The following is a 26,226-nucleotide window of genomic DNA, read 5'->3' as shown; positions in this document are numbered from 1 at the left end:
CTCTCTCTCTCTCTCTCTCTCTCTCTCTCTCTCTCTCTCTCTCTCTCACACACACACACACACACACACACACACACACACACACACACACACACACGAGCTTTCACATTAAAGATTAGGAGAAAAAAGGGACAGGTTCTTCCCTCATCTTAGACAGCCTAGTGAGTAAAGAGGAAATAGCACTGTCTCTGGAGGCCTAGGACTTGGGTTTGAATCCTGCCTTTGGCACTTACTACCTGGGTGACCTCAGACTCTGGGCCTCAGTTTCCTCATCTGTAAGAGAAGGGGACAGACTAGGTAGCCCCTAAGCAGGAGTGTGCTAGAGCCAGCTCAAAGCAACTCAATTTAATACATTTTCCTTGTGAGCATCTATATCTCAGAAATTGGCAAATGCTATAAATCAGGTCTTGATTTGTCATTTTGTAGATTGTTTAGACTTAAGAAAGTGATGGAGAATGTGTTAATAATGCAGTTTAAATTGAAAAGGTTGTCCTGCATACATATTTTTGGAGAGCCAATTGTTAAACATTTACTCACACGCTGCTGCCTCTAAGGTTCCTTCTAGCCCTGATACTATGCTGCTGTGCTGCAAGACTCATTTCTGGGTCCCTTCTCCCCATATCCCCCCAAAAGGTATCTGATCTGAGTTGCTGTCACATTTCTCAGTGTGGAAGCCATGTAAAACTCAGCATTAGGCAGCTGGTGGTACAGTGGATAGAGTGCCAGGCCTAGAGTCAGGAAGTTCTTGTTGAGTTTTCAGTTGTGTCCTACTCTTTAGGACCCCATTTGGGGTTTTCTTGGCAAAGAAAAAACCACTGAAGTGGTTTGCCATTTCCTTCTCCAGATCATCTTACAGATGAGGAAACTGAGACAAGTAGGGTTAAGTGACTTGTCCAGGGTCACACAGCTAGTAAGTGTCTGGGGCTGGATTGTTCAAATCCAGTTCTTCCTGGATTCAGAATCAGGTCTTCCTGACTCCTGGCTTGGTGCTCTATCCACTGAACCACCAAGCTGCCCCAGAATCAGGCAGGCCTGAGTTCAAATCCAGCCTCAGACACTAGCTGTATGCCCCTAGGCAAGCCACCTGGTCACCTCTGTCTGCCTTGGCTTCCTTAACTGTAAAATAGTGATAAGAGCACCTACCTTCCAAGATTGTAAAGATCAAATGCAAGTGCTTAGCACCAGGCTTGGTACATAGTAGGCACTTAATAAATGCTTGTTCCCTTCCCCACTATTGCCTAGTCTCAACTAATCAAATGAACACAAAGCCCTTTTGCACTGAGACCAAATACAGTCCCACCGAAGGCCAAGCTCCCCACTTATCCTAGGGGAAAAGCTGCAGAATCAGGCCACAGATGGTTTTTTTTGCAGTGGCAAGCCAGCACTTGAAGTTTCATCTGCAATCAGGGTGACATTTTGCAGAGTCCTCATCTATTAGCTATAGAAAAAGGGCATATAGATTTTCAGATGAATTTGCACTACCTACATCTAAGCACTTTGTCTCTGTCTATATGGGGCCACTGGGCTGGATATCATGTAGTTAACCATAAGTCTGAGGAGACAGGACCGTGTTTCAGCCTGTCAATTACACTGAAGCTGCCCCAGTGGGATGGACCTGGGCCTTAGAGTCATATTTCTGAAGAAACTCCCTGCCACAATCAGAGAGCCAGATCAGAAGTGGGGCTGGGGGGAGATGAGCAGGTAGCCCCCATACCAGCTGAGTTCTCCATTTTTGTTAGGAGAAAATGGCAGAGCCAATGGACATAGTGAAGACCAAAGTTTAGCCGTTTCAACCATCAAGTCCCAGTAAAAAGACAAAAATCAGTTTCCAACTGTCTGACTCAGTGTCAAGAAGTTAGGAATATGGTAGCACATGTTTAGGAAGGTATATAAGAATCTCCCCCAGAACTGACCACCAGAGTCTTAAACCTTTCCTTTGCTACCCTGGAGATGCCAGCCCCTAAGAAGACCCCTCTGATACAGCTTATCCCCTTATAATATTCTGGTTCTGTGGATCTCACTTCAACTCTATAACAAAAGATAAATGTTACTATTTTTAAACACCTCTACCCCATAATAAATTTGTAAAGCAGATGTCTAGCATTGGTGAGAAATGCTCTGGGTACCTAGAGCATACATATGGGCAAGGGAGCTGGGGGAGGAGGAACAATTTTTTTTTCTTATACCATGATTTCACAACTTGAAAAAGTAAACTGACAAGAAAAAATAGGTTCTTTTAAGATGCAATCCTTCATACCTGTTATCATCCAAAGGAAATGTTGTCACTGCTAATTTGAGAAAAGAAAGGCTGCATAGCATAGCCACTAGAAAGCTGGCTTGGAGTCAGGAAGATCTGCTTTCAAGTCCTGCCTCTGAAATACACAGGTTATGTGTCCCTGGGCAAGTCACTTAACCTCTAGGTGGTCCAGGTCATTCTATAAGACTACGTTACAGAGGCTGTAGCCAATCTGCATCAGTAAAGGAAGTTTACTCACTGGGAATTCCTTATACCAATGAAATCACTAATCTGGGCTCCCCCCACTAAAAAAATTGGGAAAAGAGAAAGTAAGGCACTACACTCAGGTGAATTCAATTCATAAAAAGGATACCCCACAAAATGACTCTTTATTCTCTCCAGTGTCAGGAAATTTACAATGTTGACTTATTGTTCATTTGACGCTTAGCAAACACTACATTCAATTGAAGGCAAAAATAGTCTATTAGGTGCTGACTTGTAAGTGCCTACCATGTGCAGGGCACTGCACAAGGTGGAGATATGGATGAGACAGATGGGTGCTGCCCTCATGGGGATTACAGTCTAGTAGGAAGAAGTGACATCGACAGAAAAGAATAATTGTTTATCTCTTCCTGTGTTTCATCATGGCTCCCCAGTGAGATGCTATGCTTGACAAGAGCAGAGTCTGTGTCTTAGTGACCTTTGTCCCCATGATCCTGGGCAGGATCACAGGATTTGAGATTAAAGCTGGAAGATCCAGACCTCCTAAGTCATCTAGCTCAATCCCTTCCTTTTAGAAGTGAGGACCCGAAAAAAGAAAAAAGAAGTGAGGACCCAGAGGTCCAGAGAGAGGCTTCCCGGACCCGAAGTGCCAATTTCCTTCCACTGACTCGCCCTGGTACATAGGTGCTCAATACTTATCGATCACCTATTAAATAAAAATATTCACTAAATGTGGCCAAACTTGGGCCCAAGTACAATGCTGTAAGATGAACAAAGGAGTGCCTGTGATGAGCTGAGCACTCTATCCGGAGTAGAGCTCATTATTATCATTAAAAGTCTCTCTACTAAGCACGTAGTTGTATGGACAGCAAAGAGAGTTTCACCAAGCAGGTCTCTGTCTTCTCTTGATGAACAAAAGGATGCTTTATTGGCCTGAAAGGGGATCAAGGCTTCAAATTCGCCCCATGTCCCAAACAAATACACACACACACACACACACACACACACACCCCTTTCTCTGGGAAAACACTGGCTTTACCACAATGGAGACTACATTGTCACCTGCCTAGCCCATCAGCCTACAGCACACACCTGCTTTTCATAATTCTGAAATCAAATCTATTGTAAAAGAAAATACACCTCATTTCTGGCTGCCATGCAAAACCCCAAATGCCCCAGAAACAGTGATTTTGTAGGGCTTCTTCAGCCTCTGGTGGCCTGAAATCCCCCCAAAACACTCTTTTTATTGAATCTTGGCCCTTTGCTGTTAATCTACAGCAAACAGCAGAATGAACAAAGCTACACTGAACGGCCTAGCGTGCTGGCCCACGTCACAAAGACAGCAACAATCAGAGATAAAAATTGTTAGGCACAAATGGGAGCAAAAAATATTTATCTCTGTTGCAAGGTATTAAAATGAGAAAAACTTTCAAAGTGGGAGCTTCAAGCAATTGCATTGAAAGTTGCATAATTTGGTTAGGCTGACCTTTGACTGGAATAAAAAGCTACTGATTTCCATAATGTTGGCCTCCAACGGTATGAAAGGTTAGATAATGCATCATGATATACACAAACAGTTCCAAAATATATGACTCAAGAAGGAGATCTCGGTTACTCCCAGCTCTGTGAATTTCAGGTAGAGTAATAATCAACATAATTTATATTGAAGTGAATTTTTGTTCTCCAGGAAGATCTTGTTTGCCAGCCAAGAGGAACGAAACTCCTGCTTATCCGGAGAACTGGCACTGGCCTTGCTAAGGCCAGTGCCAGCTCATTCATGTTCCCCAGTGGGCTCTGCTCCCACTGACCAAAGAGAATCGCCCAAAGGATGATGTCATCGTAGCCCAACACATGCGCACCACTCTAATACTAGGCATCTGAAGGCCCACCCAACTCATAGCACAGGGCCATACAAAGAGCCAAGTTCAAGGCTTGCCTCTGACACACTGGCCGTGTGACTATAGGCAAATCACTCACCTTTTCTGCAACTCTCCAAGACTCTAAGTTATCAGAGAGTTGTTAATCTGCAGGGGTGAAAATAATTCCCAGACCGGGAGTTGCACCCCTCCTCCACCAATGAAATCACAGGACTGGATCAAAACCAAAACCAAGGGTACTTCCACCTGAAAGTTGATGGATTTGATGCCATCCTTCATAGCTCTACTAAGGTTATTAAGGCTCACCTCCTGGAGTGACCTTGAACACCACCTCCAAGACCACCACTGCCACCTAGCAAAGGCAGGCCCGTGAACCTCACAAGCTCTGGGCTACCCTACCTGCCCTGGTTTTGGCACACCTCCTGCCATTCATATTGATTGGCTGATTTCATTGAACTCTTCTCTCCAGAAGGTTGTTGCTATAGGACAGCCAGACTCCAACCAGATCCAGAATTGGCACTGACTTCCCAGGACCAAGAAGTGAACACAGCAGGACATCACCAATGCCATCGATTTAGGCCCTCTCTCAAATTCAGGACAGGTATACAACCCCCCAAACCTTTCCGAGGCAGCAAAAAAATGGAGTCAAATAATGATGGTAACCTTATCATCACAACCATCATCCCACTAGACTGTGAGCTCCTTGAGGAGAAGGACTATTTAATTTTTGTCTTTTAATCCCCAACACCTGACACAGTGCTTTTTGTGTGATATAGTAAGTATAAGGGATGAGATTTGAACCCAGATACTCCTGACTCCAAGGCTGGTACTTAAGCCACTATCATACTCTGCCTCAAATCTGTGGCTGTAGAACGTCAGGTTCTTCCTACTTTTCCCCCCTCGACTTAGATGCCTTCTACTCCACCGTCCCCATCACCATGGCATCTGGATGGCAAGATGTTCAGAAAGAAAACAAGTCCTCAGTTGTTTCTCTAATAACATCTCACTGGATGGAAGATATTCAAAAGTTTAATTCAAGGTTCAATTATATTTCTGCTCACTTTGTTCTGCATCAGTTCATATAAGTCTTCCCAGGTTTCTCTTAACCCATTCCCTTCATCATTTCTTAGAAAATGAGATTCTTAGGTAAAATGGGATTCTATTACATTCATCTACCATAATTTTTAGCCATTCCCCAATTGTGGATGTCCTATTAATTCCCACTTCTTTGCCAACACCAAAAAGAGTTTCTATAAGGTAGTTGACTCAATAAACAGAATGAGACACACATTTTTGGCCATGGCCAGTGTGGGATTTGCTTTGCTTGACAATGCCAACCTGTTATAAGGGGTTTGTTTTTCTTTTTCCCTTTTTATCTGGGGGGTAGGAGTGGGGCTAGGGAGAGGAAATAAATGCTCATTAATTTTACAAGATAAAATTTAATTTTAAAAAGGTTCAGCGGTGTGTGCAGAGAAATGGGGCCTCTCAGCTTTCACCTGTAGTCATTCTCTTTCAACATCAGAGTCAATGGTGATCCTCTGAGTTTAGGGCACCTGGGGCCTCCCAGAGAGCTCCCCAACAAGCTGACCACCATGACCTGATCTGCCAATGCCACCCCCATCTCCCAGAGCCAAAAGTCTGGCTTGAATTTCACCTGTTCTTTTCACTTGCACTTCATGCCCAACCATAACAAAGAACCATTTCTGCTGGGGCAAGTAGTACAATGCCAGGCCCTGGGTGAAAGTGGGTATAGCAGGGGAGAAGGCACTCAGCCCAGTCTATTTTTAAAGACCTGGGTTTGTATCTTCTCTGTGTGACCCTAAGTAAATCCCTTAATTTTTCACTGCCACAGGTAATTCTAAGGTATAGACAAGTTGGTGGATCTGCATTGGTGGTGGGAGTTTTCACATTGGCAGCTCAATACATCAAGGAATCTAAGTTCTAGCCCTAAACATATGTATATGTGTGGACATATATTTCATAGCCTAGCTTTATATTTTGTATTTTTATTTAAAAAAAAAAAACCTTGACAGAAACCGTGGCACAGTAGATAGAGGGTTAATTTTAAAGTTAAGAAGACCTGGGTTCAAGTTCTGCCTATGGCATATATTAGCTATGTGGCCTTAGGTAACAAACTCTCTAGATTCCAAGTTCCAGAGGAGTTGCCAATCTGCAACAGTGGAGGGAGTTTCCCCATGTAGATGACATCACAGGTCTGTGCCTTTCCCAGAACAAAAGAAAAACTGGGTCCCAGATTCCCACAAGCCAACCTGAATGTACTTAAAGGGAATATGCTTATGATTAAAAAGTGTCTAATTACTAAGTGTATATTAATAAGGGAATACATAGACAGCATGCAGAAAGCAAGCCTTGAAATGCTATATAAATGTTAGTTATTATTGTTGTTACTAAACAGTTGTTACTATGATATCATATATTATAATATATATTTTACATATGATATATTATATATTATATACTATAATATACCACGTATTATAAATTACAACTAAAATAGTTGTTACTATTTTAGACCAAATACAAAGTTTTCCACTGTTTATCTTTAAAAACTCAAGACATTTTCTGACCTTTGTTCAGCCAGCACAGGGTGGGAAAGAGGAGCAAGTGGCAAAAGGAAGCAGGGCTGACAGGACCAGAAATGGATGGAACCAGAAAAGGGGCCGAGTCTCACAACTTCAATTCCCCAGAAACGAAATTTCTCTGTAACTGCATAAAGTGATTTTTCTTAAGCTGATAAGTGCATTCTGAGCAACGACTACCTAGCTTCCTCCCACCCAGGGAGTTCCATTAAAGCTAGTCCCCCAGGTGCCACAGTGACTCAGGAAGGCGACCTGGCAGGAGGGGGCAAAGGAAGTCACTTCTTGTGGCTCCTCAGCTGTTACTCAGCAAACAATTGAAAAGCAAACCCTGAGGCTTCTGGGCATACAGAGGATCAACCTATTAACTGGGGCAGTGGGACAGTGCTGAATGGAGGCATCTGAGCTGGACTCAAATCCCTCTGGCTCTGGGCCCTGAGTGACCTTCAGTAATAATAACAATAACCCCCCAAATAATACCTGACATTTCTGTAGCATTCATGTCCATTATTCATTTAAGCCTCACAACCACCCTGTGAGGTAGGTGTTGCTGCAAGGTATTATTATACCCATTTTATAGATGAGGAAACTGAGATTCAGAGACATTTGGCATCTGAGGTGAGTTTCAAACCCAGGTCCTTATGAGCCCAAGTCCTGAAATTCTCTATGAGGTCATCCTGTCTCGAGTCACTTAACCTCTCTAGGCCTTGGATTTCCTCACCTGTAAAGGTAGGGGGTTAGATTAGGTAACCTTTAAAGTGCCTTCCAAATCTAAGATCCTCTGACCAAGACAAAGGATGTGAGTCTGTACATACCCCACTCCCCACTACTGTACACTCCTTTCAAGGGTTGTCACCATTTTGTGACTTCCTTTCCCCCTCCACACTGGCCTCTTTGGTCATTTTAATGTGATGTTACCAGGATAAATCTATCATGGGCATGAAGGTATAAGATGCTTTCTTAGGGATGGCACTCACTGGTCATAGGATCACAGAGCTGGAAAGGACTTTTGAGATCATCTGTCTCATCCACCTCCCTCATTTTACAAATAAGGAAACTAAGGCCCAGAAGAATTAAGTGACCAAAGCCTCACAGGGAAGAGGCAACAGAACCAAGATTTGCTCACTGGTCCTCTGACTCAGAATCTCTATCTTTGCTATTCTCCTGCTCTGCCTGGCTTGACAATTTTTTTTCCTCTAAATTAAAAAAGAAATTCATTTGTCCAGAAGAACAAACCATACAATATAGAGAGAATTGTCCTTCATGTTCCAGAAATCAGATTTGGTGGCAGGCAGGGGGGAGGGAGGGAGAATCATTAAAATGGAGGCTGCCACAGACAGTGCTGGTGACAACAAAAGACATGGGGAGGGATTGGGGGGGTAGGGCAGCTTTCCACAGAACTACAGCCAGGTGAGGGTCCGTGGGAGAAAGTGAAAACTGGCTTCCTCGCTGAGCAAAAGAAGGCTGCTCATCAAGGTGATGTTTAAAGACCCAGCCACACAGCTCTGGGGATACTCAAATCACACATAGGTCAAAGAAAAACAAGCTTTACCCTACTGAGTTCTCTGTCTGCTTGAATCCAGAATGCTTTCCCCAACACATCCCCATACACATACGGGGCTCCAAATAAAACTATAAAAACTTCCCCAACTGAAGGATCAATATTGTTCCAGAGGACCTATTACTTTTCAAATGAAATTCTCAGATTTTCACCACTGGAGGAAACAGCTATTCACCCTGGGAGCTTTCAGGACCTGGGACAGCAACCTGGGAGCTGTCTCCTTTCAGCACTCAGCTGCCTCTTTTTTAACAGCATGGTAGATAAGCATAAAAATACAGGCAAACTCAGTTTATAAGCCAAGCCTCTCACTCACTAATCCAGGTACCATGAAGGAGTCCAAATTTGGCTGAGACTAGTGAGCCAACCTTTCAATGATGGTGAGACTTTTGCCAATATAAATTCAGGTTAAATGGATACATGTTGGAAGGGGTAGAGGGGGGGTGGAAAGAATCCATCACTTTGAAAAAGTGAGACACAGGGGCAGCTAGGCAGCCCAGTGGATAGAGTACAGGCCCTGGAGTCAGGAGGACCCGAGTTCAAATGCTGCCTCAGACACATAATACTTCCTAGCTGTGTGACTCTGACCAAGTCATTTAACCCCAATTGCCTCACTAAAAAAAAAAAAAAGGAAAGGAAAAAGAAAAAGTAAAAGTGAGACGCACCTATAGATTCTTAGACAAACTTCATGTGAAATAAGCAGTACCCCTCTAGCGTCCTAGTGCGGTTTAGTGAATAGACTTCTGGACTTGGGGCAAAGAAAGACCTAAGTTCAAATTCATCTAACTTCTAAAACATAATAACTGTGTGACCCTGGGCAAATCATTTCCTTCACCTCTCTGAGCCTCAATTTCCTCATCTATAAAATGAGGATAATAATACCTGTGGTACCTGACTCACACCGTTATTATGAAGGTCAAATGAGATAATAAACATAAAACATTTTATAAATTCAGCTATTATCATTATTAGTAAAGGCAGTGTGGCAGAATAGGACAGAGGACCGGTCTTAGATGCAGGAAAACCTGGGTTCAAGTGTTGCCTCTGACACAAACTGGTGGTGTGACCAGGGATAAATCACTTCACTTCTCACTGCCCCAGGCAACCCTCTAAGACTAGAGGAAAAGCCAACTGACCTTGGTGGAGGGAATTTCCATCCTGGGAGCTCCCTGTACCTTTGAATTCACAGGTCCAGGACTCCCCTCTCCCCTTCTCTTTCTCTCTCTCTCCCTCTCTCTCTGTCACACACACACACACACACACACACACACAATTTATTATTATTCCATCTTCAGCTGATATGACAATGTCTTAGGATACCTGGGTTTTACTTTTATGACTTGGGCAAATCACTCCTCTGCTCAAGAAGCTTCAGTGGCTCCCTATGGCCTCTAGGATCAAATACAATCTCTTATTTTTGGTATTTAAAGCCATTCACAATCTGGCTCTGACCATCTATCTATTCTCCTCCAAGGTCTTTGTGTTGCAGTGAACCTGGCTTATTTGCTGCTCCCTGTAAACTCCATTGAATTTCCCACCTCTGTGTTTCTATAGGAGCCATGCTTCCCCCACCAATGCCTGATTGGCACAGCTGTTTATTGTTTACTTCCCCCTCCCTACGAATCACTGTGTATTTGTTTTGTATATATTTTATACGTACTTCTCTGAGTATATGCTGTGCTGTTCCCCCTCCCCAATGGAATGTAAGCTACTTGAAGGCAAGGACTGGGTTTTTTTTTTATTTTTTTTCTTTTACCCTTGGAACCCCTGCACCTGGCACTCAGTAGGTGATTAATAAATGCTTATTAGAATTGAATTGAATTTTCCTTTGTATGACTCCATTCCTTAAACTTTATAGTGGAGAAAGGAACATTAGCTCCTCCCTCCCAGGAATGCTCAAAACCAATAGCTCCAGAAGAAAGAATGAGACTTTGTCTGGAAACAAATGCACTTTGAGCTCTTCCACAATCTTCTAATTGCAGGTGCAAAGGGCGAGGTCCCTTCCCCTCCCAGCAAGAACAATTGGAGGCAGGTGGAGGCCCTGGGCCACCTATTCAAACCCGGGCAAGCCTCCCCATGCAGCCCATGCCAAGCCCACTCAGAACCCAAGACAACAGCCAAGGAGGAAATGTAGCGTGAACAGCCTTTCCCTCTCCAAACAACTGATCCTCAGGGACTTTCACTTCAAGGTTCTTAATTGTTAGGAGTAAATGAGGCTCACATTAAAGAAATCCAGCCTCCTCTCAGTGGGGAAAAACTGTTGCCTTGCTGAGCCAGGTGCCCTTCTTTCAAACACAGACCTCTCCTTCCAATGACTTAATTTCCTCATGTCTATGGTCACTTATCAAGCAATGCTTGTCCTCCTCTTAGCCCTGGAAGCAAAGATGCATGGAGGGGTCAGCCTGGATGACCCTGGTGCTCACCTCAGCCTCACTGCCCTTTGGTCATCTGAAGGTGTCCCTGAGACCAAGAGGTGATGTTCATCGCATTTATCGAGTTCATAATGAGTGGCCCCCTGCGCTTCTGCCCCGGGCACACATCCAGCAGTGAGGACAAAAACATCACAGCCACAGCCTCGATGTTGGGGAGAGGGGGTGGGGGGCAGATGGGGGGAGGAGGGAGAGGGTCCCAGATGCTCTTGAACTACAAAACTGTCAATGGGGAAAGAATGAACTAAACCAATGAAGTTTCTAGTTAGGTGACTGCAACTTCCTCTGTTTATGACTTTAGAAGGAGTCTGTTCCCTGCCCTGAGCCTCAGTTCCCTTGTCTGTGCTTGCACTGTCTACCTCACAGCTGGGCCATGAGAGGCATCATGGCATAATGGATAGGATGCTGGACTTGAGGTCAGGAAGACCTGGGTTCAAATCTTACCTCTGGGGGGATAGAGTACCGGCCCTGGATTCAGGAGGACCTGAGTTCAAATACGGCTTCAGACACATGACACTTACTAGCTGTGTGACCCTGGGCAAGTCACTTAACCCTATTGCCTAACAAAAAAAAAATTAAAACCTGGATAATGAATAGAGAGCTCAGTTTCAAGCAAAGAATACCTGGATGCCAGACCTATCTCTGACACATGCTGGTTGTGTGACCTCATTAGGCTCATTAACCTAGGCAGTTCTTGAGGATGAAGAAAAGGAGGTGGTACAGGGAATTTCCTCACCAGGAGGTTCCCTACACCAGTGAAATCACTGGCCCAGTCCCTATCCCTAATAATTAACATTAATTAAATTACTATATAATTGGAGGAGCATAAAGCTTTGATTTCATCATTGTGTAGCCCTTCTAGTGTAGAAACTCCCTCCACAGAAACAAATCAGCAACTCATATAGAACTTCTCATGCCAGAGAGTGGCCCTGGAAACTGAGTGGTTAAGTGGTGCCCAGTGTCGTAGGCAGCATGTGTCGGAGGTAATCCCGACCCAGGTCTTCCTGACTCCAGGACTGGCTCTGTATGTCATCCACAGTGGCTTCTTGATGTAAGATAAGGATGTAGGATCACAGATCCTGGGCTCATTTTTTCAGCTGATGAAATGGAGGCCCAGAAAGGTGAAGTCATTTGCTCAGGGTCACACAGCTCATAAGTGACTGAGGTAGGCTATGAAACCAGATGCTCTGACTCCAATCCAATGTTCTTTCTTCAGCACCATGTCAACTCTAGCAATTAATATTACACTAGTATTGGTAACACATGTGTATATGTATATAGCATATATATGCTTGCCAATTTCTTTGCCATATATGTACATATGTATACATATATGTGTTGGGGTATGTGTGTTTTTTAAGAGATCCCTGATTTCAAAATTTTAAGGAACTCTCAATAAGGAATTTCTTCCAGCAGGTTAGTGTCTACTCTGCAACCTTAGACAGTTATCCTGGTGGCACTAAAAAGTTAAGTGACTTGCCCAGGGTCACCCAGCCAAGAGGTGTCAGAAGTGGATATTGGTAAGATTACTTTAACAATAAGCATAATGTTCATGGTAATTACCTTTTTTTTACCATTATAAAAAGGAATCCTAAAGCTGAGAGCCCTCTATGGAAAATGCCCTGCCTCCAATCCCCACGGGAGATGAAATCTCAGGATCATTAGTAAGAACACAACTTTGGAGATGGTGCACAGGGAGAGAAGCGATCTCTAAGGTAACCAACTAATTGCTAATCAGGAATGATAATAATAAATTAGCAAATCCTAATGTAAACTACCTGGGTTCTGTGTCAGTTGCATGGAGACAACAATGGGACAGACTATTTGGGAACATGTCTTCCAAGCTGAGATCAGCTGGGAAAAGCTATCCGGCGCTAGCTACAGGATGAGTGGTTGAGCTAAAATGGCAGACAATGCGCAGTCCTAAAAATGCAACATCCTGAGAGTGCTGAAGAAAGGCCCAGTGGATGCTTAGGAGGGCTCAGCAGAGTAGGCAGTTTTCACTGACTAAAAAATATTCCCTCGTCTGTCCATCATATTAGAATCAAGAAGATCTCTTATTAGCTAAGAACCAAGAGTTCTGTCATCTAAAAAATAAAGAGGTTAGACTACAGGACCTGGAATTCAATTCACCAAACATTTGTTAAGCACCTACCCTGCACCAGGGACAGTGCTAGACACTTCAGACAAGAAGCCAAAAACTGAAAGGGTTCCTACCCTCTATGAGCTTACATCCTACAACAAGGCCCTTTCCACATCAAAACCTATGACCCTGGGATACCAAGGCCTCCATCATAATAAACAACTCAAATTTCAAAATGTCAGCCACTTCCCATTGTCTCCAGCCATCCAGGGAGCCTGTTTTCTCCTGTGCTCTCTGGGGCTTCCCACTTCTCCATGAGTTGGCCATGCTCTCAGAGCTCTTTCTAGTTCTTTCACATCTTTTTGGGGAAATGATCCTTTGCCTCCACCACCCCTCCTGAATCAGTGCAATTTTGGAGAACTCAGTGGAGAATGTTGGACTGTATTTTGCCATGGTGGCTTATAGCAGGGTGCTTCTTATCTCCACCCACCATTTTATTTCAACCATCCCTATTCATTGGCCAGCACTCAGAATACAAGAAACTGCCATCTAAGGTATCTATGGAAATCTGGAAGGACATGCAGTCAATCACATCACTCAGCTGAGAGCCTTCAAACACATCATGCACCTATGGACCTTAACACATCGGACTCAACCTCAAATCATCTGGTCCAGGGATTTTCACTTTTTTGTGTCAGGTACTCCTCAGGAATCATGTTTTTAAATGCATTAAATGGGTAGATAAATAGACAGAGCATCTATTAAGCACTTATTATATACCAGGCACTGTGTTGGTACATATAATAAATAAAATATGTAGGATTACCAAAGAAACTGACCATATTGAAATGCAGCTATCTAAATATTTTCAAGAACAAGTTCATGGACCACCTATTAAGAGTCCATGACCTGGTCCAATCCTTTGACTTCCCTGAAGAGGAAATTGGGGCCCAGTGTGAGGAAGTTCCTTGCCCAAGTTTGCCCTGGGACTTGGACCTCCTGGGCTGGCAGCTTGGCCGGGTCCAGATCAGTGCCTCTGTATAAGTGCCACAGGTTGAGTTCCAGTTCTGGGGCCTGGTGCTCTATTACAACCCCCTTATCAGCCTAATTGCCTTAAAAGGCCCTTTCACTTCTCGCCTCTCTGGGCAGCTCCATTTGGCATCGGCTGGCTGTGTTTGTGCATTGATGCAGAAGCTTCCCCAATTCAGCATCAAAGTGGGTAACCTTGACAGTTAAACAGAAAGGCTGTATATGCTTTCCTGTAACCGCTATGGCAGATGGAGGGAGGGGGAGGCCTGGGGCCCTAGGAGGCTGTAGAGTACAACCTGGCATTGGACTGAAATCCATCTTGTGCAATTCTGGCCATTTTGTGCTGTTTAGCTAACCTCCCCAACCAAATTCAATTTAATCCAATTCAAGAAATGGTTATGAAACTCCTACTATGTGTTAGACACTGTTAGGAGCTGGAGATAAAAAGGCAAACGTGAAACAGTCCCTGCCCTCAAGGAGCTTATGTTCTATTCAAATGAGATAATATCTGTAAAGGGCTTAACACTATTCCAGGAACATAGTAGGTACTTAACAAATGTTTGTTCCTTTCCTCTGTATTAGACTCTAAGTGCTCTGAGGACAGGAATTATGTTTCTGGCTTTTTGTATCAGGCACCATGCCTAGCACAATGTGTGCTACCTTGGTTAGACATGTAAGGTCCAAGACAGGATGGAGGCAAGGAAACCCAGTGAAAATAAACACGATAAGTGCCTGGAAAAGTGGGCTGGGCATCACCAATCGGCTCCTTACCACTCCCGTGGCATTGTGCTTAGGCTTGGTCACAAAGATACCCTCACTTTAGCCATCACTCCCTTTATGCTGCTCAGCTCTCTTTGAGGAATCTTGAGCTAGAGAAGAAAAAGGGAAATACTTGCCTTTTCTCCCCTCCCCCATATGGAACTTCGTGGTGGATGCAGTGGAAATAACCACTCCCAAGTCAGGCAGCCAACTTGACTTTCCCCAATTTGGGACCATCCTCATTATGGGATACTACCTAACGTGACACCTAGGTCCCAGCCTGCCCTCAGAGATCTGCTGAGCAGACACCATCAGGCTCATTGAGTCAGAAGTCAGAAACAGGGTGAGGACATGATCCAAATTCAATTCTTTGCCTTCACTGGAGTATGGGGTGTTGGCCCAAGGCACATTCCCAGCCTAGCTCTGATGAAATGGTAGCCACCAGGTTCTATGTTCCCTAGTGCCTCAAGTCAAGCTAGACTCAGCTGGACCGATCATTTTCACTTTCTTCATTGGCCTGGCCATCGTAAGATGAAGAATGTGGCTGTCTTCACTCTGCCACAGGGTGGAGGCCAAAGCCACTAAGATCAAGACCCTCCTTGACAGGAAAACAGCTATTTTGTGCCCACTCCTGCTTGCCGAGATTTAGAATATTGGTTCTCAAAGGGTGCTCTGAGAAGGCACCGTAGGTTCAAAAGGGTCCCTTCCCAGTAGTCTGGGGACTGGTCTCTTGGACTGTTAACTGAGACTAATTAATATTTATACAGTGCCTAGCACAGGACTGGGCATATAATATGCATTCAATAAATACATATTGATTGATTAATTGACTATATCTGTGCTTCACTTTCTTGTGGGAATGAATAATTTACTTCTGACATCCTTCACTGGTGTCTCATCCAAAAGCTTTGCTGTTCTTCCCATTTGTACTGGAGCCTCTCCTGCCCCCCCCCCCACCCTGCCCCCGCCACCAGCAGCACCACTAGCTCCCCGGTTGTTAATGCTCCCCCCTGCTCTCAAAGCTATTCGGTCTTCATTGTGTATATATTTTGCATGTACTTATTTGGGTCTCCTCTGTAGCCCACCAGGAGAATGGAAGCGTTTCGAGGGAAGAGACTGTTTGCTTTGGGTCTTTTTATCCCTAGGTCCAAGCACAATGCCCGGCACACAATATGTGCTTAATCAATGTCTGTTGGATTGAAATGAACTGAAATAAAACCTCCCAGTTGTTAGTCCCTCTTCTCGACTCAAATTACCATTTCATTTCCTTATCTGTTAAAATGTCGTACACACACACGCACACACTAAGAGGGCAGAGAGCTTTGTTTTTGTCTTTCTATATCCATCACATAACACAGTACAAGGCACAATAGGATCATGAATCTACAACTGGAAGGGACCTTAGAGGTCATCTAGTCCAACCCCACTTCAGCTGGGACTGAATTGAATTGAATTGAACAGCCCTAATCATTAGTGTTCTTTCCATCTCTAAATTGTGCTGTATTTCTTACCTATTTTAAACAGTATGTCCACACAGTATAACATAAGCTCCTATTTCATTTGGTTTTTTTTTTCATTTTTGTTTCATTTTCTTTTTCATTTCATTCACTATTTCATTTTTTTTTAATTTTTATTTTTTATTTTTTTGGCTAGGCAATGGGGTTAAGTGACTTGCCCAGGGTCACACAGCTAGTAAATATTATGTGTCCGAGGCCGGACTTGAACTCAAGTCCTCCTGAATCCAGGGCCAGTGCTCTATCCACTGTGCCACCTAGCTGCCCCCATTTTTATTTTTTGTAAACCCCCCCCCATAACTAGCATAGTGCTTGGCACATAATAGAGGTTTAATAAATGTTTGCTGAATGAATAGGTGGATGAGTGAGGTGGGAATCTTTTTCAGGGTCAAGTAGGCATGAGTAGATATACCAAGAAACCTTTGGTTTTATCAAATTGGTCTACGGAATGAAAAAGCAGGACAACCATTGCATGAGGGAGCCATTTATCATCCTTTCTGCGCTGCCCAAATGAGGCTGGAATGCCATGCCAAACGAGACCTTGCTCTAACAGAAACAGCACTCATCGGACTGGGAGTCAGAAGATTTGGGGTCTAGCTCTGATCCTACCAGTCACTACTGGGAAACGTCCATCCCTGCTCCAGGTCTCATTTTTTGAATCTATAAAATAAGGGGGTTGGACTAAATTATCTCCCAAATCCCTTTCAGCTGGGATATTCCATGACTTAGGTGACTGGTGACCAAAGTACAACTCAGTGACAAAACAAAATCAGATACAGCATTGCAAGCATCACCTACCGTTCTCCCCCCACCCCCAGACACACACATGTAGACACCCATCCACACCTATGCCCATCTCTCACCCTCCAGCATTGCAATAGCCATAAACTACCTTCCTAGTGTTTTAAGAAAATGCTCCCATTTGAAAACACTATTTGCAACCTTTGATTATTCAAGGTAATGGCAGACACAGATAGCTAATATACACAGTTGATCCAAAAACCCCTCATGGTAAATGACAATTTCACCTCACCATCGCAATGGCAGACACAGATAGCTAATATCCACAGTTAATCCAAAAACCCCTCATGGTAAATGACAATTTCACCTCACCATAGCAATGGCAGACACAGATAGCTAATATCCACAGTTAATCCAAAAACCCCTCATGGTAAATGACAATTTCACCTCACCATGGTAATGGCAAACCCGGATAACTAATACCCAGTTAATCCAAAAAAAAAAAAAATCACATTGTAAATGACAGTTTTAACCTCCTCTTTTATCGACTGCGGCCAGAGCTACTACCAAGTAGTAAAGGAATTTTGCTTCCTGCCCCTCTCCCTTGAACCACCCTCTGAGGAAGATGCCAATTAGAGGGAATATGGCAAATTCCATGCTGTAATCATTTCCAAACTGGAACCACAGTCCCAGCATAATAGAGGGTAGAGTCTGAATTCCACTACAACTTGACTTCTCCTGGATCATTTTCCACCAGCCTGCCAGAGCCCCTGCTAGAATGGTGGGCTCTCCTGAAGCAAGTGGGGCCAATAAGGCAGAACAGCTTGTGGCTCAGGCCTCTTCCTCCTTACCTCAATCTTTAATGGAAAAAAAATGTAGGGTCCATCACTGGGCCAATGCCCCACAGAGCTTTGGAAGAAGCCCTGTACTAGTTGATGCTCCTTGGGTGTTGCCAGCAAATGAAACTTCTGCCTCTTTTACTCCATTTCCCCTTAAAATGCCCTTGTCATTGGCAAGTGAAACATGGAGGCCAGGGCAGAGATACCCTGGCACCATGCCACCCTGGAGGACAGCACCTCGGAAGGGCCATCTCGGCTCTTGAGCCCCAAAGGGGCTACCTTGAAAAGCCCCACTTACCCAGGCTGGTGGAGGGACAGCTAGTAAACAAAGGGGCTCAGTCCAGGCAGCCCAGAAGGCTCCCCACACTCACCTCGGGCAGGGGCATCCCATTGATGATCAGGTCAGGCTGCTGGGCGCTCTGCACAGTAAAGGTGTGGTGGTAGATGTTGTTAGAGCCTGCATTCCGACCCCCCTGGTTCTCCACATTCAGAAAGGTGCTCTCGGAGCGGCGGCAGCCTAGAGGCAGGGTCTGCTGATGGTAGTCGAAGTAGTTGAGGGACGAGGTCAGGGAGGAGCAGCTGACCACATTCATCTTGTCATTCTCCTCCACGTCCCGGGGCACCAGCCGGATGTCATTCTTGTTGATCTTCTTCTTCTTGCTTGATTTCTTCTGGTGCCCATAGGAGTACTCAGCAATCCTGTGTGACAGAAAAGGCAAAGTGAGCCTCTTGTGCTACCTGGCAATATGCCCTGAGTGATAAAGAGCAGCCACCCAAAGGGCTTTGCTCCTCCGACAATTCAATTTCTTCTTTGCACCCATTACGTCGAGTTGTTTCCTTCTCTTGCTTCTGGCATATGAAAATCAGCCAGGGACCACAAAGTTTGCAGGCCAAATTTAGTGCCCCGCCCCCATTCTTCCAGTTTGAATTTGCTAGTTATAATTTGGCAGGGGGAAAGGGAGCCCACTGGAAAGATACAACACAATGCTCAGATGCTCAAATCTGTGAGCTGCCACCGGGCCTGAGAGAACCTATAGAAGGACAGATATGGGGATGAAGGAAAGGGGAAATGAACCCAGTAATTAATAACGCCCCCCCCCGTTCGGGCATTAGACATTTTACTTCCTCTGTCATTGACCACTGGCCTGCCTGGTCAGCCAAGCATGTCTGGAGTGCCCCTTGGTGACAGCAATGGGTGCCAGGCCACTGTCTCATCCCCTTCCCACCCTCCCCCCACCCCGTGTCTGCCAGCCCACGGTGGCTTGAATGGAGAGCAGTGTCTTTTGTACCTGGTCCCGGTAGGCTCCGTTTCTCCCCTGCTTTTGTGCCTTCCTCCCTGTTCCCAGGAGAAACAGAGCCGCAGACCCTCCACTTGCCGTTTGGGCCTTTTTATGAAATGGCAGAAGAGGCGAGGGATGGCTAGACAGCTGCTGCAAGAGAATGTCAAGGTTAGTGCATTCAGCAGCAGGCTTCTCACTGAGGCAGACCTACAGACAGTGGGACTGGAAACGGAACAGAGAGAACTCAATTCGATTCAATTCACACAGACCCAGACAGACAGAGACATGAGCACAGAACAATACAGCCGCTATTGGGCTGCTTAGCCAAGGAGAAACATTCAAATGGGGCCAGATTCTCCAAACCATTTATTACTTTCTACAGCACGGGACTTCTCTTTGTTTTGAAATGCAATCTCTGTACAGTAGTAAGGAAAAGAGCAGGGACGATAAATAATACAGGTTTTCCCTTCCAAGGAAAAAGAAAGTGGCAGCAGTCTTGCTCTCCAAATGGAATTGTCTGCCTACAAAAAGGAAGGGCAATTCATACAGCTATTGCATAACATCTCCCAAGGCACATCTATGAACTGGGGGTGGGGGGGGGGGGCTGCCAGAGGACCTGGACAGAATCCTAAGGCTGCCCAAAAAGGAAAGCCCAGCCCCTGGAGCCCAGCTCGCTGAGGAGCCCAAGCAGTAGACTGTAGGAGAGGGAAAGAACTGCCACTGAGAGGCTATTACCACCTGGGCATGGCCCACCCCTCGAGCTGAGAAGCTTCCAGCATCCTCAAGTCTCTCCAGGGCCTGGGCAGACAGGCAGTGAGAGCACACTGATGCTATAGGGCTAGGACTGGTGGGGGGGGGGGGGGGCACCCCAGTATCTTGGCTGTTAAAAATGCAGATACATATAGATATGGCAGCATCCTTGCCCGGAATCACTGGGCAGCTGCAGTTGTTTTGCTCACCTAGGTTGGGCAGCCTGGCAAAGGGGCATTCACAGTACCCAGCAAAGGCATCCTGGGCACTGCCCTTTATTCATCAGCCATGGCACTGAATTGTACTTCGTTAATCCCCAGCCATCCCGAGTCGCAGAGTACTCGTCTGGGGGGGGGGGGGGGGGGGGGCGGGGAGAGTAGCCCAGACGGGTGTTTGCCTGGGGCAGCCAGCCTGGCCCCTGGCTCAACAAGGGCTCTCTATGTGACCGAGCTCGCTCTCTCTGGCAGCCAGGGGCTTCTCTTCCAGGCAGGGTGCTCCGGGCTCTCTCGAGTTCAGGCTCTAGATCTTTTTCATCTAGCAAAGGGCTTAGACACTCTCTCACTTTGCGCTGGGTGGGCAGGGCGCTGGGGTCCCATCACCTGCCCCTGCCGTGGGCCAAATACAACTTGGGAGAAGCCCTATCCTTCTGGGCTGCTGGGCTCAGGCCCCGGCCAGGGGCAGCCGCAGCCGCAGCAGCTAGGTTCTCCCTAGATCTCCCCACCCCACAGGGCAGAAGCAGAGTCGGGGCCACTTCCCTCCTAACAGGATTAGCCCCAGTTCAGAGGCGATGCCGCAGCTGCTCCTTTATGGACCCTCATTGATATTCATGGGGGTACGCCTCTGTCGGGCTAACTCGGGCTGCTCGGCCTCTAAGCGCCGATTCGGACCCAAGCCGCCCCGCTGCCCCTCTGCCACCGCTGCCTCGGACCCAGGCCAAGACGGCTTCGGATTGCTTGCTGCATAAGTCAAGCACAGATGGTCAAACTGAGATCCAGGAGAAATGCTTGTGTGGCAAAGCGCGCGCACACACACACCTGCGGGGTCCGGGCGGGGAGGAGGGGGAGGGGGAGAACACACGAACCCGGCAGTCATTCGCATCAAACTCCAAAAACCTCTTTTTTTTTTTTTTTTTTTTAACCATTTGATTTGGTGGTGCTGTAAAAAATAATAAACACCGTCTGGATTTGAAGAATCCGCGTAAGAGTATCTGGGTTTACCCTCTAATTAGTCTATGGATCATGAAATCTTATTTCTTCTATGATTTCTGTTTTCACCTTTCTCTTCGCCCGTTCGCATTCCCCACCCCCACCCCCACCTGCGCCACGTACACACCCCTCAGAAGACTGGGAGACACAAGTATCCATTGTGGCATTCTTTGGTGGGGGCCCCTTGCTAATAATGCCTCTACCTTGCAAGCGCCACCAATTTGCCCTGGAGGGGAATTGGGCCCCCACCCACCAGCTCCCTATTGTTGTAATAATAATAATAATAATAAATAACAATAACAATAACCACCTAGATACGAAAGGGAAAGTGCTATCAGTCGCTTTGGTGCTTGGTCTACACCCCAGCAAAGCATCCAGATCTTTAGAAACATCCAGATGACTGAGAAAACTGTTCCCTTTGCATCCAGCTTTTCGCTTCGGTTGAGCTCAGACGCCAGGCTCTCTAACAGCCCCTCTCCTTCTCTCTTCCCCCTCTCTACCCTCCCCCATTCCAGCTCAAACTCCCAGCCCTGCTTCTTCCTCCCGGGCACATCCCCTGCACCGGGACTGGGCAGCTGGCAGACCTGGCCCAAAGCTAGTCTCCGTCGCTGGTTACTAGACTGCTGGGGCTCTGTACATTTTCAATTTTTTTTGAAAGGAAACTATTTCTTTTCTTTCTCTATTTTTTTCCACCATAACTTCTTGGAGACAGCTGTGCAAATTTTAGAAAGATAATTGCTTCTCTGCTTATCATCATTATGACAGAATGCAAACAGTAAACGACTGTCTTACAGCAAAGTGTCAGAGCCAGAGAATTGATCCCCTCGGGCTGGGACAAACCTTTTTCTGCCTTCAAAAAAAAAAAGCATTTAAGTAAACTTTATGCATTTGTGTAGTCTTTTTTGTTTTCGTAAAGCAGTTTGTCTAAACACAGAGACGTACAAACAACATCACCATCACCAAAACTGCCACAACAAAAGGGGGGGGGGTGGTCAGGTGCCGTTACCTGCAATTGTAGGTCCTGACTTCCTTGTTGTCCCTCTTACATTTCACTGCCACGAAGATCATGGTGACGAAGAGGATGGCAGCGATAGATCCCAGGGCAATGATGAAAATCAGAGACAGATTAACAGAGCCCACGGACTCTTGGGCATCGAGGGCCGGAGACAGGTAGATCAAGACCAAGGCAGAGGCTGAGAGGGAGGTCTTGCCATGGTCATGGGCGACCACGATGAGTTCGTAAGTGGTCTTGGAGCTGTCCCCGAAGGTCCGGGTGGTGCGGATCTCGCCATTGGCTTGGTCGATCACGAAGAAGCCCCGGTCGCCTTCGGTCATGTCATAGGTGACCCTCCCATTCTCGCCCTCATCGTAGTCATCAGCCTTGACCACCGTCACTAGGTAGCCCACACCGGCGTTTCGGGGGATGTAGACTTCGGCGGTGCCGTTGACCAGGGGCGGCGCGGTGATGACCGGGGTATTGTCATTCACGTCGAGGACTATGACCCGGACGGTGGCATTGCTCTGCAGGGAAGGATTGCCCCCGTCCTTGGCCAACACCTTGAACTCGAAAGCCTTAGTCTGTTCGTGGTTGAAGGAGCGCAGGGCGTAGATGTCCCCCGAGTTGGGGTTGATGGACACGTAGGTAAAGACGGGCATGTCTCGCACCTGAGAGGGCACGATCTGGTAGGAGACACTGCCGTTGAGGCCCAGGTCCGGGTCCCTGGCCGAGACCGAGAGCAGATAGGCCCCAGGGGTGTTATTCTCCTGCACTATGACTTGGTAGTAGGCCTTGGAGAAGTGCGGGTGATTGTCGTTTTCGTCAGTGATCTTGACAGTGAAGGACTTGGTACTCTGCAGAGAGGGCACGCCGCCGTCGCGGGCCTGTATAGTGAGGTTGTACTGGTCCCGCTGCTCGCGGTCCAGGCGCCCGTCCACCAGGATGGTGGAGAAGCTCTCGTACTCCTGGAGGCGGAAGGGCACGTTGCCCAACAAGCGGCACTGCACGCGACCGTTGACCCCCGAGTCTCGGTCGGACACCCGCACCAGCGCAATCACGTACCCCGGCGGGGCACTCTCACTCACCTCCACCAGCTCACTGTTGACCGACAGCAGGTTGATGACCGGCGCGTTGTCATTGACGTCCAGCACGTTCACGGTGACCTTGCAGTGGGCCGGGATGGAGTTGGGTCCCAAGTCCTTGGCCTGCACGTCCAGCTCGTACACGCGGCCCTGCTCGTAGTCGATGGCGCCGCTCACCGAGATCAGACCGCTGTGCGGGTCGATCTGGAAGAGGCCGCGAGCCTTCTCGTTGACAAAGCCGTAGAAGGAGTAAACCACCTCGCCGTTAGTGCCCTCGTCGGGGTCAGAGGCGTTGAGGCGGATGACGGGCGTGTTGAGGGGCGCGTTCTCGGGGACACTCACCAAGTAGGTAGGCTCCGGGAACACGGGGTTGTTGTCGTTGGAGTCGATCACCTTGATGCTGAGCCCCACGGTGCCCATGCGCGGCGGGTCGCCACCGTCCAGGGCTGTGATGCGGTAGTTATAATGGGCTTGGGTCTCACGGTCCAAGTTTTTCTCCACCACTAGCTCGGCGAAGCGGGAGCCGTCGCCGCGGGTCTTCACCTCCAGGCTAAAGAGGTCATTGGGCGTGATCTCGTACGTTTGCACACCGAAGCTGCCCGAGTCCGGGTCGTAGGCGCCGTCCAGCGGGATGCGCGTGCCGGGGCTCGCGGTCTCGGAGATCTCCAGATCTATCTGCGAGGTGGAGAAACTGGGCGTGTTGTCGTTCAGGTCCTTTATCTCCACCTTGACCACGCAGATCTCCATGGAACTGGACATCACCTCCAGGGAGATCACGCACTTGGGGCTCTGGTGGCACAGCAGGTCCCGGTCGATTTTCTGTTTGGTGACCAACAGCCCGGAGCTGGGGTTGATGTCCACCAAGTGGGGGGCCGAGTTGGAGACCACCCGGAAGGCGGGCTGCCGAGCGTCCAGCAGAAAGCCGGCTTCTCGGGCATCTTTGGCGACATTTGCAATCACTGTCCCCGCTCTCTGCTCCTCCTCTACTGAGTATTTTAAATTGATCAAGGATGCCGCCTGGGTCCACAGCAAAGCTTCGAGGAGGAGCATGGGGAGAAAAGAATCCATTTTTCTTGGCTCCGTGACTTCTCCTTTTCACGGGCTCCCTTTCACTTGGCTGGTTGGTCTGCCTGTTGATTTTAATTTTTCTTTCTATGTTGTTCGTCCTCTCTTTTTTTTGGTGGGGAGGAACGAAGCGAGGAGAAGAAGCAGAGAAGATAGGTCCCGCTGAGCAGGACGAAAAAGAATCAGGAGGCGAGCCAAACGCCTGGGATGTGGAAAGGCTGGGAAAGACAGGGAGAGGAGACAGAAATAGGGCGAGAGCTAGCGCGCTGGCTCAGCTCTTCTCCTCGATCCCGACTGCCCAGCCAGTCAATTTCACCCCCGTTTCAGTTTTCTGCCGCTTTAAAGTTAGAGGCGATCAACAGCCCCCCAAATCGGAAGCGAGGAGAGGAAGGTTGGAGGCCCAGGGGAGTACAGGGGTTTCTTCTGGCTGGTCCAAGGAACAGCCGAGGCCAAAACAGAAGTTACTGAAACAAATGAGAAGCTAAAACACGATCAAGAGCACAAGCACAGAGCCCCGCGCACACACACAGTCACTGTATAAGAGAAATAGATGCCTTTGCACCTGGCATGCGCAAGTATCTTCCCCCCTCCCCAAAAATGCACAAATCTTACTGCAGAAAACGGGCACACTTTAAACGCGTCCTTATGGCTTGGTCAGTCTGGATGCTGGTATTTGTTTTAAAGATAGATAAATAGGTATATTTTGGTTAACGTCTGGAGAAGGGGAGGGGAGGAAAGCCGCGTCTGTGGCTGAGGTTGGCGGAAAGTGCTGCAGACGCCGGAGCTTCTCAGCTGCTCCTGGGTCCAGGGGCTCAGGCCAGCGGGCAGGGGAGAGGATGCGAAAGCGGCTGCTCTCGTTTGCAAAGGGATTTTTTTCCTACGCCCGTCGGTCCGTTTCCACCGACAGGAGGGCCGCCTGCAGGGAATCGCCCCCAACGAGTCAAAGGGCAGCGGGCGGCTGCGATCGGGCAATCAAAGTTACCACCGCCGCACCCCGGCGCACACTCCCCCCACCACCTCAAGTTTTTGAGCCAACTGCCAGGGGATTTGCCCGAGGAAACCAAAGTCTCAGTTCTTTCAAACAGCTGGGGTGGGGGTAAGATGAGTAGGGGGGATCGGAGAGGGAGGATGGAGAAGTCACAATGATATGGATTGGCACAGAAAGTCTGAGATACCGCAGGTGTGGGCTCGCCTTCTACCTCGGGCTCCGGCGGGGTTGGGTGCGCAATCGGCGCAGCTGCGGCTGGATCAAATCCCCCAGAGCTCACATCCAGCTCTCGCAGGCATCCGCTTCTACGCACGGCTGCCCCGACCAGGCTACCGCGGCTCGCTCCCTCCCTCGCTCGCTCGCTCGCTCGCTCTCGCAGCCAAAGTTTACTTCCAGGGCCAGGTTCCTTTCGTTCGGCTCTCTCTGGCTTTCGGAAAGGGTGCTTCCCCGCGCTCTCTCTAGGTATCTGCGTGTGCGTGTGTGTGTGTGTGTGTGTGTGTGTGTGCGTGTGCGCGCGTGTGTGTCTGCGTATGTGTGAGGGAGCTGAAGATGCTGCTGGTACCCGGCGGAGAGATCTCGAAGTTCTGACAAAATCTCAGGCAGCCAGAATCCCTGGCACTAGCAGTTAGGGACTGTCTGGGGTGCGTTTAAAAATCCCACCCCGGCACTGCCATGCATTTGCGCGTACGAGCTGTACTGCTGAAGGCTCTCCCCTCTCTCGCTCTCTCTCTCCCTCTCTCGCTCTCTCTCCCTCTCTCCCTCTCTCTCTCTCTCCCTCTCTCGCTCTCCCTCTCTCCCTCTCTCCCTCTCTCCCTCTCTCCCTCTCTCGCTCTCTCTCTCTCCCTCTCTCCCTCTCTCGCTCTGTCTGTCTGTCTATCTGTCTGTCTGTCTGTCTCTCTACCACCTCGCCGATGCCGCCGCTGCCGCTGCCGCTGCTGCTGCTACTGCTGCTGCTGCTGCTGCCGCCGCCGCCGT

At 47.6% G+C, this 26,226-nt stretch overlaps 1 protein-coding gene across 3 annotated transcripts in view; it reads right to left on the bottom strand.

The window, feature by feature from the left end:
- Positions 1–25,958, bottom strand: part of PCDH19 (protocadherin 19) — a 119,313-nt gene extending 93,355 nt beyond the window's left edge. For 2 of the 3 annotated variants that reach the window (XM_027838215.1, XM_027838225.1), the window contains exons 1-2: positions 22,126–25,958; positions 18,256–18,583 (exon numbers count right to left, since the gene is read on the bottom strand). In XM_027838215.1, the coding sequence (XP_027694016.1) occupies positions 18,256–18,583; positions 22,126–24,266 (2,469 nt within the window). In that variant the 5' untranslated portion in view covers positions 24,267–25,958. Of the gene's footprint in view, positions 1–18,255; positions 18,584–19,173; positions 19,315–22,125 lie in introns of all 3 variants that reach the window. The other variant, XM_027838204.1, reaches the window with a different exon arrangement.
- Positions 25,959–26,226: the final 268 nt, after the last annotated feature.

This window comes from Vombatus ursinus, unplaced genomic scaffold (genome assembly GCF_900497805.2).
Source record: "Vombatus ursinus unplaced genomic scaffold, bare-nosed wombat genome assembly UNPS02004577.1, whole genome shotgun sequence".
In the NCBI taxonomy this organism is placed as follows: domain Eukaryota; kingdom Metazoa; phylum Chordata; class Mammalia; order Diprotodontia; family Vombatidae; genus Vombatus; species Vombatus ursinus.
Note: the sequence above shows the minus strand (reverse complement) of the source record. Positions and strands in the feature narration are given on the sequence as shown.